We start from the raw sequence: 16,672 nt of genomic DNA on the forward strand, positions 1-16,672 counted from the left end.
AAGCTCTGCAGTTGGCTCTGAGGGCATCAGTCTCTGAAGGGTGTGTCCCAGCAGAGGGCCAAATGCTTCTCAGGGCAGCTGGGGTTTTCAGATGGCAATAGGTCAAAATTAAAAATAGGGATATAAAATCTTCTTTTACCCTGGCTCATCCAGTTTGGCAGAGGCTAGTTTCAGAAGAGTCTAGAAGTGACATTTCCACTTTCATGGGTTGATATAAGGGTTTGTGAAGTGCGGAATGCTGTTGGACTTGGACATGCCAGTGACTGAAATGTGAGGGTCATTGCAGCAGGATGGCTGAGTACTGGGTGCAGCAGACCCTCAAAACCCTCTGTGTTGTTTCTGATCCTTCTACATGGCTCAAAAAGATTGTGACTGATCCATTGTCCAGATTTGGATCATACTTCCAAATATAAATTCTTAGATTCTATTTTCTTTTTCTAAACCTTCCTGTCTATGGAAAAAAGAAAAATCATTCTAATTTGTCATTGGCATATTCGATATACTCAGGTTTATGTCCATGTCAAAATGTAATCTTGCACTTCTTGTAAGTGACTGTGAACCAGGGCAACATCCCCCAAAACTCTTTCTTGGGGCAGGAGACCCTGATGGCTCCTGAGGCACAGCTGACCAACAGTTTATCAAGGGAATCTTGATTGTCTCTCTGTGGTTATCAGGGGTTAGGCAAGAGAAGGATGCCAGAATGTGCTGCAAGCTCTGGTACTCTTGATTCAAAATCTGAGGATTCCTTTCTTCCTGTAATTAATACATGGCAGTTATTGTGAGGCACTAGAGAGACACAAAGACAAATATAACACAATATGTGCCCTTAACAAATGTATATTTAGTAGGAGGGGATAGATAAGTAAACAAAAGAGTACCAGTAAATATCCCCAGGACTTTGATAAGAGTCAGTCAGGGTTGGGCGTAGGGGTTGAGGCTTGAGGGGTGGGAAGAAATAAAAAACCTCACGGAGGGTGTGACCCTTGAGCTGAATTTTCAGCTGACAGATGCTGGCTCCTGGGCCTGTTAGGGAAAAGCATTCTTGTAGAGTAAGGCAAGACAGAGAAACATGAGACTATATTCTGTTTGGGGGATGTGCAGGATGACAGACCAGCATAAAGACAAGTTTTGTAAAGGAGGAAATCAAAGGGCCAAATGAGAAGAGATTATAGTGTCTTAACTTCCATGAACATTAAAAATTTCAACTTGTAAGCAATAGATGGCCATTAAAGGTATTTTTTTTAAATAAAAGAATGAATGGCTCTGAACATGCCCTAGTGATAACTGATTGTTTGTTGCTTCTTCCTCCTGTCCTCAATTTAAATAAAGCAAGTAATTATTGAGCATGTTGTAACATAACTTCCTGTAAAAGGGAAATCTATATTCCTTTTGGAAAACCAATAATACTCCAACTCTTTTTGCTTAAAATGTCCATGTTAAGCCGGGCGCAGTGGCTCACGCCTGTAATCCCAGCACTTTGGGAGGCCGAGGCGGGAGGATCGGGAGGTCAGAAGATCAAGACCATCCTGGCTAACACGGTGAAACCCCGTCTCTACTAAAAATACAAAAAATTAGCCGGGCATGGTGGCGGGCGCCTGTAGTCCCAGCAACTCAAGAGGCTGAGGCAGGAGAATGGCGTGAACCCGGGAAGCGGAGCTTGCAGTGAGCTGAGATGGCGCCACTGCAGTCCAGCCTGGGCGAAGAGTGAGACTCCGTCTCAAAATATAAAATAAAATAAATAAATAATTAAATAAAATGTCCATATTAAATTATGTTTTTCCTACTTAGGAATGCAGGAGACATGAGGGCACTATATTCATAGTATCACTTGGTTTACCAGTATCTGCTTACTTAATCATGATTTCTTAAGCAATCATAGAAAACCACTAGAAAGAGACATATACTATTTGAAAATGCACCGTATACATTTTTATCTTGTTCCTGGGCAAGTGACCAAGTGATTTGTGTTGACAGAATGGTTATACGCCACTGCACATCGCTGCCAAAAAGAACCAGATGGACATAGCAACAACTCTGCTGGAATATGGTGCTGATGCCAACGCAGTTACCCGGCAAGGAATTGCTTCCGTCCATCTCGCAGCTCAGGAGGGGCATGTGGACATGGTGTCACTGCTCCTTAGTAGAAATGCGAATGTCAACCTGAGCAATAAGGTAACCCACTTCTTTCTTGACAAAGCGTGCAGCACACCAAAACCTCACCCCTCAGAAAGGTCACTAAGAATTCACAGAAGATCTGGGTCAAATAGGATGTGTAAAGGATAATATTGCACCAAAGTTGTTTACCAAAGTGTTACTTAACAGAGCAAAAATTTGGAAACAATCTATTTAAACAATAAGAAAAACAGTCAATAGGGCCAGTTGCTCTGGCTCAGGCATTTAATGCCAGCGCTTTGGGAAGGCAAGGCAGGTGGACTGCTGGAGCCCAGAAGATCGAGGCTGCAGTGAGCCGTGATTGCTTCTTTATACTCCAGCCTGGGTGACAGAGTGAGACCCTGTGTCTTTAAAGAAAAAAAAGAGAGAGAGAGAAAGATAATGGTAAATAAATAATTCAGATAATTCAGTCAGACAATGAGTGTATTTGCAGGTGACTCTATATACATATAGCCATAAAAATGAAGTCCAGGAAGTTTTTGTAGTAACATAAAGTTTTGTTATAATGTTAATTCAAAGAGCACCATTGTTACTTCACCATAATATAGCAAATAAGTAGTTGCAAATTGTAGCCCATTGCTTTATTCCACGAACATTTTTGGGGTCCTGCTCCTTGCTCATCTGTTTTTAAGTTCTAGGTTACAAAGAGAAATGGGAAATATTGCTGCCTTCGTGAGTTCATTTTAATAACAAATTTAGCATAGCTATTTTATGGAGTAGATAGGGGAAGTTGTTGGCAATTTTGAAGGAACTTGTGAAGACTGTTCCCTAAACTCTTCAAACACCCATGCTGTCATCTTTGATATCCTCATTACTCATAAAGAAAAGACTAGAGTTTTGTCAAGCAAAGTGAAAGTTCAGCCCACAATTAACCAGAAACATGTTAATGAAGTTACTGCCTCTCCCTGTATGTATCAAAGAATTTAGCTTTGCTGAATTGCTCATTAAGATTTGCCCAAAACACAAGACAGGTGTTTCTATATCTTCAGATAATAGGAAACCATGCAAAAGGGCCCTCAGATTCATGATAACCTCCACTCTCTGGCATTTAGCTTCTCTTCTGCCTGCTGGGTGTGGGCATAGCTATGATATTTCTCAGCCCTAGCTCAGATATTGGAGTAGGGTTTCAAAATAGCAATAGTCTTACGTTGACAAATAACAAGTAATTTAAATACTTTTAACACATGTGTGTGTGTTTTGAAATCACAGAGAGTTTGAATCCTAAGTCAGATTCTTCCTGTGTCATTCAGGCAACTTCTATCACCTCTCTGAGGCTCAGTTTTGTCCTTTAGTACGTGGAGATAATAATACTGACTTTAGGAGATGCTGTGAGGATTCACTGAGATAACATTCCACACTTTTTTGACTAAGAAAAAATATTTTTTTAATTTTAGAATTTTATAATTTTGGAAAAGTTTACTCCATATCAATCTGAATTCTCAAGTTTATTATTTAACAAATTCTGTAGACCAAAAGACATATACAGGAGACCAGGGATATGTTTTTTTAGTTTTAGTATTGTGAAAATCTTTTTTGGTCATTACAGAGCAAAATTTTTTTAATTTTTTTAATTTTTTTTTCTTGTTAAACATTCCTTTTATGAGTGCATGTCTCAGCATTAATGGGAATAACAAGGCAATTTCATAATAGTCATTATAGTTAAGATTTGTTTGATCTTTTGAATTTTCTGTAGTTGTATATACCAATTTAGAGACAAGAATTGTAATGGCTTGCCTCAAAACTCGACTTGTCTTTATGACAAAGAGGACCTTTTGTTTCCCAAATTGAAGCACATGCTGGTATCAGAGTGTATTTTCTCTTCTGAGCCCATAATATTGTATTTCACCAGTTCTTCCAGAAACAACGTAGTACTTTCACAATTGGTTTACATTGAATATTTCCAGTAGGTTTGATACCAAACTGCAGTGTGACTGACTTTGTTTCTTCAAAATCCTGCAGCCAACTGGTACAATATATACCCAGCCTTGAATTCACCTTAGACTCATAGAATGATTTTAGGCTAAAAATATTCAGGGCAAAAATTTTTTCAGTGCTTGCTTTAGTAGAGTGGAAATTAACAAAAGGAATTCTGAAGACTCAAAGACATATAGTAAACCAGGGAAACCTGGAAGTTTCTGGCCACCTTCCTAAATAAATGATACACAAACAGAGATATTCCTAAAGGAATTCTAAAAGATCAGCTGGCTTTCCATTAGCATGTTGAACTTGAGGAACTTCTGAGAACTTCTAATACTTTTAACTTCTAACTTCTCATTAGAAACGATCTAATGAGAAGGCATTTGTAAATCCTTGCATCCTTTCTCAGTTGTCATTTTCAGTATAAAGCACTAAACATGACCTCATATGAAAACAGAAAAGCAGCAAAACTTTTTATTATTCAATAAGGAACTGTCTCTCAGTTTTGTCAGTTTTCCTGAGTTGTCAGTGTTTTAAGCATCAATTACTCACTGTTCCCTCCTCCCTTCTCCTGCCTAACTTTCACTCTTCTCATATAACACTACATTATATCCTTGCTAAAAAATAACTATTGAAAGAAAGATTTAGCTTTCATAATTTATGTTGAACTAAACACTTCATTGTTTTTACTTTCTTTTTTCTTACTAGTAACCAGGACTTTCCCAGTACTCTTAAGGAAAGATGATCATGAACCCCAAGTTATTGTTGAGATGCTAGTGTTCAATTTGATTCAATTTTGCTTTTGATGTTCCTATTTTTCCATATAGGTTTTGCAGACCCCAATGCTATAATTTTTATACAACTGGAAGAATATGAAACAGAGCTGTTGCTATTTTAATTTAATTTGATGTTGTCTCTGTTTCAAATAAATTCTTTTTTTTTTTTTTTTTTTTTGAGACAGAATTTCATTCTTGTTGCCCAAGCTGGAGTGCAATGATGCAGTCTCAGCTCCCCCACAACCTCCGCCTCCAGGGTGCAAGCAGTTCTCCTGCCTCAGCCTCCCGAGTCACTGGGATTACAGGCGTGCACCACCACACCCAGCTAATTTTGTATTTTTAGTAGAGACGGGGTTTCTCCATGTTGGTCAGGCTGGTCTTGAACTCCCGACATCAGGGGATCCGTCCGCCTTGGTCTCCCAAAGTGCTGGGATTACAGGCATGAGTCACCGCGCCCAGCCCTAAGTGTTATTTTTAAAATGAGCAATGATCAAAATACCATAAGAGATTAACAGGTAACTTCTGAACTCAAACAGGGCTGTGGTTGTTTTTTAAAATCTTTGAAGTTATAGCCATGAATATAAAAATAAAATGTTATTTCTATAATTTATCCTGTTCTACCTAAGAAAAATGTTTGACTTTTTTTCTCTAATTTAATCAATGAATAGGTAGATTAAATGCTAGATGCTGGACACTGGTTATATAAAAATTAAAGATAGAATACTTGCCTCAATAAGCTCACAGTGGTTTAAAGAAGACAAGCAAGAAAACAGAGTTTAAATGCAGGATTATGATATTTTTAATTGAGGTGAGCACATAGTAGGTTTGCAAATAAATGTAATTACTTGGCCCTTTAATGAAATGAGAAGAGAGAAAGGCCAGGGAAGCCTGAAGTGACTCCATCAGTGAGTGGGTAAGCCAGGTGAGCAGCAGGCACCTAGACATGGGAGCGTGAGAGGACAACATGTGCCCACAACGCATTTCTCAGTCTTTGCTGAGAGCTACTCAGTAAAGTACCCTCAGTGTCGAAAGTCTCAAACTTAGAATAGGTGACCATGACACTCACAAAATGTTATGACTGACAATATTATTTCCTCTGAAGTAGAACATAGAACATGGTGCTATGATGAGGTCAGTGTTTGGGTGGTGCCAATTTTGGCCCTGGCTTATTTTTCTTGAATTGCAAGTGAATGCATCAGTCCTGCTTTTCACATTTCCCCCTTGATTCAGTTCGAGTGAGCTTCCTCCAAAATTCTGTAAACATTATTAAAAAGTCCCAGCTTGACTCTCTCTGCGTTCCATAATTGCCCTGATGGAATAACAACCCCTGAATAAATAATGTTGCACATCTAGAAGGCTCTGTGCTCTTCTTAAAACTGCCTTTGATTGCCTCCTTTCCTCTGACAAATAGGACAGGCTGATATTTTCATTGCACAGATGCTAGAGGGGGAGAAAAGACTTCCAGGATTAAGATATTAACTTCTGTGCTCATAATGGATAAAAGCAAAAAATCTGAAAGCACTTGCACCAACTCACTTTCTCTTAAATAATTTGAAAAGTGGTTTACAATGTAAAGAGGTTTTTTACAACCAGAGTATAGTCTTAGTAATTTTTTTCTTGGTCATGAGAGCAACCATGTGTTCTGCAAATTCTCTAATAGGGTTAGTTTCAAATATTGTATCAGTCTTGTTAAACCCATACATCATCTAAATGACCTGGAAATTCTCATGATCTTGCATTCACATTACATTCCACAGGCGATCTTTCCAATCCAGAGTGACATACAGAAAATATTTATTAGACTTTGGGAATTAATATGGAGAAAATATTATCAGCATATGTCAATGTTCACTTAGTAAACAGATATCATGTAAATAATTTTTGGTAAAGCTAGTGCCATTGGCAATATATTAAAACTCTTGCATAATTTTGTAAAAAAAAAAAAAAAAAGTCTAATTTTTGGAGATGAGTACTGAAGTGTATGGGGGTAAATGTTATAATGTCTAGATTTGTTTTAATACTGCCACAAATAAATGAGTGAAAAGGAAAAGAGGGATAGATTAAACAAATATAGGAAAACTTTGATAATTGCTAAGTCTGTGATGAGTATACAAGGCTCACTCCATTTCTTACACTTTTGAGTATGCTTACAATTTTTCCTGCCTACAGATACTAATGTTGCCACAATGCTAAGACAGTATAACATACATATATTTTTTTTTTGAGATAGGTTTTATTTACTCCTGTCACCAAGGCTGGAGTGCAGTGGCGCTATCTCACTCACTGCAACCTCTACCTACTGAGCTCAAGCAATTCTCCTGCCTCCCAAGTAGCTGAGACTACAGGTATATGCCACTGCACCTGGCTAATTTTTGTAGAGATGGGGCCTCACCATGTCGGCCAGTCTGGTCTCAAACTCATGGGCTCATGTGATCCACCTGCCTCAGCCTCCCAAGCATATAAATTTATTCCATAGGTTTTTTCTAACACAGAAAGTCTTGGCTTTCCATCTTAGAATTCACAAATGGTTTCTCAAACATGGGGGCTATGTGTGTGACATTACTTCCTGTAAGATGACTGTGCCCTTTGAATCTTTTGCAGAGTGGCCTGACCCCACTCCATTTGGCTGCTCAAGAAGATCGAGTGAATGTGGCAGAAGTCCTCGTAAACCAAGGGGCTCATGTGGACGCCCAGACAAAGGTATACGCCCCTCCCTTTCCACACGGGAAAGAATGTGTCCATTTGGTGACTGCAGTAAGGAAGAAACTATAATCATATTAGGAGAACAAAGTCTTTAATCATCTCTTTTCTATGTAGTGTGTTAAATATATATTTATGCAAGGGACACTAAAGTCTCTGATTGCCATATTCCAGGGACTTTTGTCTTTAACGGCCTGGATACTTGATCCTAACTGTATAATAATTTCCCCCTATTGTTGAGCCTCCTTACAACAGATGCTCCTTCAGGGGCAGAGTGTGAAAGCTTGGACCTCTCTTAGTTTGTGTGATGGATTTTTTAAATGCAGACAAACAGACAAATAGAAAAACTTGTAATTTGTGACCCCTATGTTCATTCAGCATGATTTATGAAACAGGATAAATTAAGGCTTATTTAAATATTACTCACTTGCTAAATTCCTAAGGGTCTGTGCAGTCTTGCCTGTGTTCTCCCTCTCTCAGACAAAAAAACTCTCATTTCAAAATGAAAAAAAAAATTGCTGATTAGTCTTATATAATGCCACAATTCGAACACAGAAAAATAAAGGACTTCTCATGTCATCGTCAAAGATATAGCTTCACATTAATCACATTTCTCTGAAAATTTTCTTTATATGCTTAATTTTGTTATTCATATCAGATTTGTGTCATCTACTGTAACGTATGTTTTCTTTTTTTTTTACTTGAGACAGAGTCTCGCTCTGTCACCAGGCTAGAGTGCAGTGGCTTGATCTTGGCTCACTGCAACCTCCGCCTCCCGTGTTCAAGCAATTCCCCTGCCTCAGCCTCCCGAGTAGCGGGGACTACAGGCATGCACCACCATGCCCAGCTAATTTTTGTATTTTTAGTAGAGATGGGGTTTCTCCATGTTAGCGAGGATGGTCTTGATCTCTTCACCTTGTGATCCGCATGCCTCAGCCTCCCAAAGTGCTGGGATTACAGGCGTGAGCCACCATGCCCGGCCACATATGTTTTCTTTCTATATGCCATATTTGACATGAAAAAGAATGACTACTAAATATTGTGAATAAAATTTTTATATGTAATATAAGCAGGTTCTGATGTATATGGACATACTGAAGTAACTAGTAATAGAAATACTATCCCAAATTAGCCAGATAAAAGGGTATTGACACCAAAATGAGACTGAATTTAGCTTATTTTCTTATGTTGCTTTAATACTTTCATCAGGAAATAATTATTGACTTTGGAAGTTTGCAACTTCATGATAAATGTCTTCATTCCATATTGCTTATTGACACAGAGAGAGAGAGAGAGAGAGAGAGAGAGAGAGAGAGACTTAAATATTTTATTAGGTTCTCTCTCCTTTTTGTAGATATAAAACTCTAGAAGGCAAGTTCTGGGTCAAGTTTCTCAACATTTTTCTGCCCCAGCACATCCAAGTCATGCCCTAAAATTCAGCCAGGGAGTATGGTGAAGATTCTCAAAGCCAGGTGGGGGAGAAGAGAAACAAGTACTGCTCTGCCTGCATCTGTTTTCCATTTGCACACAGAGCCCCTGGATGTACGAGTCTCAGGACTCCACCACAGCTTCCTCCTAACCCAGCCCAACTCAGGTCCCAGTTGGTAGTCTTTTTTTTTTTCCCTCCGAGAGGGAGTCTTACTGTCACTCAAGCTGGAATGTAATGGCTTGCTGCAACCTCCACCTCCCGGATTCACCTCAGCCTCCTGAGTAGCTGGGACTACAGGCACATGCCACCACACCCAGCTAATTTTTGTATTTTTAGTAGAGGCAGGGTATTGCCATGTTGGCCAGGCTGATTTCAAGTTTCTGACCTCAGGTGATCCACCTGCCTTGGCCTCCCAAAATGCTGGGATTACAGGCATGAGCCACCGTGCCCGGCCACATAGTCATTTTTGTACTCTGTATGACACCTTGCAGCATGTAACTTTTCCTGCCATTTATGAACGGAGCAGAGCATCTCACTTCAGAAAGCATCTCTCTGTCCTTTACAACCTCTTTTCCTTTCCTTTCTCTTCTCTGCAAAGGTCACAGCCACCAAAAGGAAGTGAAGCCACGATTGTCCCATAACTAGAGCACAGCAGAAGTGCAGATAGCTGGGTTGCTTGCATTTGCTGCTTAGTTTTGTGAATAAGGAGTTTGTTGTATCCCAGGAATGTTCACATTCTCACTGGTAAAGAAGACATCCCCAAGCAGCCCACAGGTGGGATGTATACCATTCAACTCATTAGCTACATGAAAAAATCATCATAATAAAATATCAAGACCTCTTCTCCCTGACGAGGAAAAGACTAGAAAATCCTGGTCACAGCCTTTGCAGTCCTCTCCCCCTGCACCCCTCCCGTTTGCTGACCCTTTATACCCCACCCCCCTTTTGCATTGGAAGTTCACCAAATGATTTTAAGCTAAATTGTGCCACAGGGTATAATAATCAACGTTGTTTGATAGAGATGAAGCCACTGCTTTTGCTTTTTAGAAGGATAATGTCCGGAAGCATTTTATTTAGACCACCCCTGAAAGGCATTGATTCTTAGAGGACACTAATTAGGGATCAGGAGTTACATTGGATTTCTTTAAATGTGTGTAAAAGCATAAAAAGCTTTGAGAACTTATGTGATGCTTACTCATTTCACATTTATTTATAGATTTCCTACTGGTCACCAAATTCTTACCTGGGAGATATATTCCTTGCCCTCATAGAATTCATAGTTTAGAGAACAAAACACATAGTATTATAATAACCAAGTCATCATCATAATAAAATAAAACAATGTATTACCCATTTTCTCTGTGCCGGGTACTATTCTCAGTGCTTTATATTTATTATTTTGTTTAATTCTTACAACTACCCTATGAGGCTGGTGAAATTAACATCCTCATTTTACAGATGAGGAAACTGAGGCACAGAAAAAGTAATTACTTGCATAAGGTCCCAAAGCTAATTATTACAAAGCCTGATTTTGACCATAGGTCTATATCTAAAAATATATATATAATTTTAGAGTATTAGGTAATAACTAAGTGTTTTGACAAAGGTAAGGTAGGATAGAGGAAGCTATAGCTTGTTCAGTATTGTGGGAACGTGAGAAGAAAAACGGGGATTATGTCTTAAGATATTGCTGGAAAATTAAGAAGATCTCAGAGGGCCTTAATGTAGCAGGCTAAGCTGTTCAGCTTTTTTATCCTATTTGCACTGAGAAGCCACTGAAGGTTTTAAACACAAACGTGATAAGATCAGCAGTCTGGTTTACAAAGATCCTGGGAAACAATGCAAAGAATAAGTTGATTTTAAACCTTGGAGCAGGGGCAGTTAGGCTATTGTGAAATCCAAATGAAGAACGAAGAAGGCCTGAACTAAGTGACAGATGAGACACTGAGGAACAGGAGAGAAATTAGAGAAATAATTAAAAGACATACAAACAGGTAAGATTTGAAGACCTTTGGGAGTCCGAGGCAGGCATATCACAAGGTCAGGAGATTGAGACCCTCCTGGCTAACATGGTGAAACCCCGTCTCTACTAAAACAATACAAAGAAGTTAGCTGGGTGTGGTGGCGGGTGCCTGTAGTCCCAGCTACTCGGGAGGCTGAGGCAGGAGAATGGTGTGAACCTAGGAGAAGGAGCTTGCAGTGAGCCAAGGTGGTGCCACTGCACTCCAGCCTGGGCAATAGAACAAGACTCCATCTCAAAAAAAAAAAAAAAAAAAAAGATTTGAAGACCATGTCTGTATGGGGACTGAGGAGAAGCAAGAAATTCAGGATGAAACTAAGGATCTGACCTGTGCAACTGGGTGATCACAAGTACCATTCAATGAGACAGAGAATAAAGGAGACAAAGCCAGTTGGGGAAAGACGACTATGAGTTTCGTATTGAATGTGTTGAATTATAGATTACCTAGGGGCCATTCGAGTAGGAAAACCCAATAAAGGACTCACATATTGATCTGGACACCGAAAGGATGGCTGGACTAAAGATGCAGATTTCTGAATCATCGCAAAAAAGGCATTAGCTGACACTGTGAAAGTAGGTGTAATCCTCAAGGAAAAATGTGGCACAAACCAAAGACAAAACCCTTGGGATCCACTCCATTTTACAGTGGATGGAGGAGTCAAAGGAGGGCGTATCCAAAGGTAGAGGAGAAATGACGAAAGAATATGATACGGCTGTCAAATTATGAAAAACTGTCAAAGTGTTTCAGATAAGAGAAGCTCAAAGTCCATGCATGCCATGCATGGCTGGGCACTTGGGATATTATAAAGCAGTTTTACTAGAGTAGTGGAGATGATGAAATGTAGGGAGAATGGGCGGAACAGTGAATGAAGATTATTTTTTTCAAGAAGTTTAGTTTTGAAGGGATAGAAACCTAGAGAAAAGGACAAATATTTGAAAGGAGTACTTTGTGTTTCTAAGATGGAAACATAAAAATATGTCTATAAGGTGAAATGAGCATGCCAGAGGAAAGAAAAATGGTTAGCAAAATTATTTATTTTTTTTTGGTGAGGGATGGAGTTTCGCTCTTGTCGCCCAGGCTGGAGTGCAATTGTGTGATCTTGGCTCACTGCAACCTCCGCCTCCCGGGTTCAAGTGATTCTCCTGCCTCAGCCTCCCAAGTAGCTGGGATTACAGGCACCCACCACCTGGCTAATTTTTTGTATTTTTAGTAGAGACAGGCTTTCGCCATATTGGGCAGGCTGATCTCAAACTCCTGACCTCAGGTGATCCGCCGGCCTTGGCCTCCCAAAGTGCTGGGATTACAGATGTGAGCCACAATGCCTGGCCTGATTAGCAAAATTATAAGGGGTATCAGAAGTGGGATAGGCTGAGCCAGAGGTAGAAATGACAATTTTTCATTTTTCTTTTCTCTTTTCTTTTTTTTTCTTTTCTTTTTTTTTTTTTTTTTTTTTTTTTTTTTTTTTTGACAGAGTCTCACTCTGTTGCCCAGGCTGGAGTACATGGGCATGATCATGGCTCACTGCAGCATCAACTTCCCAGGGTCTAGTGATCCTCCCACCTCAGCCTCCTGAGTAGCTGGGACTACAGATACATGCCACCACGTCTGGCTAATTTTTTTTTTTTTTTTTTTTTAGTAGAGACTGGGTTTTTGCAATGTTGACCAGGCTGGTCTTGAACTCCTGGCCTTAGGTGATCTGCCCACCTCAGCCTCCCAAAGTGCTGGGATTACAGGCATGAACCACCACACCTGGCCTGATCTTTTCCTGTTTTCAATCATTAATTTACCAAAGATTTAAATTATTGAGCACTGATGATATGCCAAGCACTGTTTTCAGCATTAGGTAATAATAGCTAACCCTATGTGTCAGACACTGTTGAAATAATTGTTAACATAGTTAATCCTTATGACAACACAATGAGCATGGTTCTATTACTAAAGTCCATTTTATAATGCATAAGCCAATGCACAGAGAGGTTCAGTAACCCGTCCAAATTCACACAGATAGTAAGTAGCAGAGCTGGGTCCCAAACCCAGACAGTCTGCCTCTGAGGTCCAGGCTCCTGGCTGCTGAGACCCTCCTTCCCCTGTTCTCATCAGTCAGAAGTGCAGCCTGATCAGTGAATGGACGTAAATATCTACTACTTGGTAATCAAGAAAGGAAAAAAGGAAGGAAAGTAGTTAAAGACTTGAATGTATTTTGCAGGGTTTTGCTGAGCTCTATCCAGTGTTGCCCAAAGGAAGAAAGGAAAAACCTAATCAGCTTGTAATGATGTTATCAGTGAGGCAGCCATGGCAAAGAGGCAGAGGCTGCTCCGTTTGCTGGGCTATGGCTCTTCATTTGTTTGCTTGTTTATTTAGCTACTCAAGAAAAAATTAGCCTTTGAAAAATTTGTTACTGCTGACTGGAAAGAATTGCTCACGTCCCACCTCTCTGAGCGTATTTATGTGAGGTGCTATTTTGTATGGGAATGCTGGTAACCCCAGTGAATGGAGGAGCCCACATCTGATTTCTCTGAATGCAAGTTCAATCTTCTTGGCCATGCCCACGTATTTTTGAAAAAACACTTTAGTGTTTGTGGAACAGCAAGAAGTCCAGTGCCCTGGAGCATAGCGACCAAGGGAGAGAATGGTGGGAGGATTAAAAGATGTATGGATGGGGGATGAGGAGGATAGGGGAGACTAGAATTAGAGGACTCCTAACACTGTTTTATAATGATTTAGGGTTTTAGTAAGAATGAGATGGGAAGCTATGAGGATGAATAGAACTTGTTCATTAAAATATTTAGGCCAGGCATGGTGGCTCACATTTGTAATCCCAGCACTTTGGGAGGCCAAGGCAGGAAGATCACTTGAGCCCAGGAGTTTGAGACCAGCCTTGACAACATAGTGAGACCTCACCCTACAAAAAATAGAAAAATTAGCCAGGCGTGGTGGTGTATGCCTGTAGCCACAGCTACGTGGGAGACTGAGGCAGGAGGATAGATTGAGCCCAGGAGGGGAGGCTACAGTGAGCCATGATCTCATCACTGCACTCCAGCCTGGTGACAGAGCAAGACCCTGTCTCAAATAAATAAATAAATAAATAATCAACCCTGTCTTAAATATATATATCTAATCAACACATCCATCTCAACAACTATTAGAAATGGTTGTATTATAACTTAGGCAAATTGACTAAAATCTCAAAGAATTTTTTAATATTTAGATTTTTAAAAAATATTGGGTCCACATAGTTTTGACTTGTAAGGGAAGTTCTTTGAACTTGGAAATAATGTTACTTCAATCAATTAAACCAACTGTACTGAGCATTGATTGGACACATTATTTTCAAGCTTCCCTTATTAAGCAGTATTCTGATCATGATTGCAGTATCTGAGTTCCTCTGTACTGAAAAGAAGAACCCTGCAAAGCAGGCAAATGGATTCTGGTCACCGAAAAGGAATGTCCTCCATCAGGTATTAAGCAGCATTAGATGCTGTAAGTCAGTTTCCTCTATGTGGTTATGATGAGCTTTTCAGGGATAGTCTGGTCAGTGTGGGTACACTGGCAGTTTGTTTTGTGAGACAAAAAAGTACACATGTAAGAAAAAAAAAAGTCTACCAAGAGTCACCTCTCTAAGGCAGCACATCCCTGGTAAGGTATCTTCACCTTCTACAGTCAACAGTGGTTTGGGCATCTCTTTTTCAAATTCAAATGTATTCATTTGCTGGGGCCACCATAAAGACACTAGTGACATCATATAAGATACAGACCCCTGAAAATATGGATCACCCACCCCATTCCTGTTTAGAAGTATCGTAATAAAAGGTCAATGTTCTCCCTTTCAGAGATCTGGTACTGCCCGTGTCATTATGAACACGGGCTCTGAAATTGCAGGGTAGTATGTTATAATGAACACAGCCATCTAGAGAAGGATCTGGAATATCCTTATTTAAAAAAAAAAATTACCTAGATTGTATACAGACACATACATGCACAGAGAGAGAGAGAGAGAGAGAGAGAGAGAGAGAGAACTTATAGACCCTCAGGGGTCGGTGGATACTAATTTGAGAAACAATCCATTTCTTTGTCTAAATCAGTGGTTTTCAAACTCTGGGACTCTAGGTAGGAAGGCGAAAAACTAACTTGATATACCTTGTTCAAGTTCATATTTCTCAGACCACCTGAGCTCACACCAGCCTCCCTCTTCCTTTTAGTGTTTCTGTGCTTCCTCCTATCTCTATCAGGCATTCTGATAATCACCTCCTGCCGTGTGTTATTATTTAGCCACTTCATTTTTGCCTAGATTTAAAGCTTTCAGAAAGTATTCAATAAACAAGTCAAGTCTCAATAAAGTGCTCTTCTGCCCCTGAACAAGAAGCTGCTGAATCAGTCTGTCTATGCTGTCAATTGGTCCATCTTTCCTTTCTATCTTGAAGAGTTCTAAGAACAAGATGAGCTGATAAAAAATAAAGCAAGAACTTTGGGGAGCTAACAATTTTATGGGCAATGGTATTTTAATTTATACCTAAGTCTTATGCTGAGAATTATCAAGGGCAATTTTTTTATATAGAGAAGACAAAAAACCTACTTTTCCAGCTCAAAAGAAAGGTTAAATAATGATTTTGCGTCTGTTTAGGATAGCTGTTAGTAAAAGTATAATTATGATGCTTCTTTTAAAAAAAAATAATTACAGATGGGATACACACCACTGCACGTGGGCTGCCACTACGGAAATATCAAGATTGTTAATTTCCTGCTCCAGCATTCTGCAAAAGTTAATGCCAAAACAAAGGTAAGCTTCTTCCTTTTTTGTTTCTGCCAGAATCATTTATTTTTGTTTCAAAGGAATTAAGAATCATCTCTTCCATCTCCCTTCTACAGAATGGATATACACCATTACATCAAGCAGCACAGCAGGGACATACGCATATAATAAATGTCTTACTTCAGAACAATGCCTCCCCCAATGAACTCACTGTGGTAAGCACTCAGGGCCAGCTCAGAAGAAGAGGGAGGAGATAGATGGGCCTGGACTCTGGTGTCTTCTTACATTTTTCATTGTACTTTCATGAAGAGGCATAAACGGAGCATTCAGTAGAATGAGGAAAGAAGGACAATAACCATATTGTTCTGGACTGTTCAGAGAGAGATGATTAGTGTTTTATATGTGAAAACTACCTGCTGCATTGTCACCTAGCAGGAAGTACACATGTAAGAAAAAAAAATTGTGTTGGTTTCATTGACTGCTTACTTAGAATGTTAAAAAGCCTCTTGGATTGCATGTGTAGCTGCCCAGACTTTACTGTGTGAGTAAAAACGGGTTAGGTGGGTTTTGTGCAAGGTATGTCTCTAATGAAACACTTTTTTGTGTATGACAGCGGGATGGGTCTGATGAGACACTCACCTTACATTTGGTATCAGCAAAAAAATGTGGAATGAGGCTTGCTAATTCCTCATTCACATTTTCCTTTTGCCAGAATGGGAATACTGCCCTTGGCATTGCCCGGCGCCTCGGCTACATCTCAGTAGTGGACACCCTGAAGATAGTGACCGAAGAGACCATGACCACAACTGTAAGTAAGGAATGCAGAGCCTTGTTACCCTAGGAACCAGCTTTCAGCCAGTTTTCTTGGGCTTTTCTGAGATGAATGTTTTTTCCCATTCATAAACTA

General features: G+C 39.7%; 1 protein-coding gene across 1 annotated transcript in view; it reads left to right on the forward strand.

Moving 5' to 3' along the window:
* Nucleotides 1-16,672, forward strand: part of ANK3 (ankyrin 3) — a 366,065-nt gene that overhangs the window by 203,493 nt on the left and 145,900 nt on the right. Inside the window, 5 exon segments of the mRNA XM_017855490.1 lie at nucleotides 1,975-2,172; nucleotides 7,467-7,565; nucleotides 15,694-15,792; nucleotides 15,882-15,980; nucleotides 16,478-16,573. Of these exon segments, the coding sequence (XP_017710979.1) occupies nucleotides 1,975-2,172; nucleotides 7,467-7,565; nucleotides 15,694-15,792; nucleotides 15,882-15,980; nucleotides 16,478-16,573 (591 nt within the window).

The sequence above is a fragment of the Rhinopithecus bieti genome, unplaced genomic scaffold (genome assembly GCF_001698545.2).
Source record: "Rhinopithecus bieti isolate Rb0 unplaced genomic scaffold, ASM169854v2 scaffold_39703, whole genome shotgun sequence".
NCBI classification, from domain to species: Eukaryota; Metazoa; Chordata; class Mammalia; order Primates; family Cercopithecidae; genus Rhinopithecus; species Rhinopithecus bieti.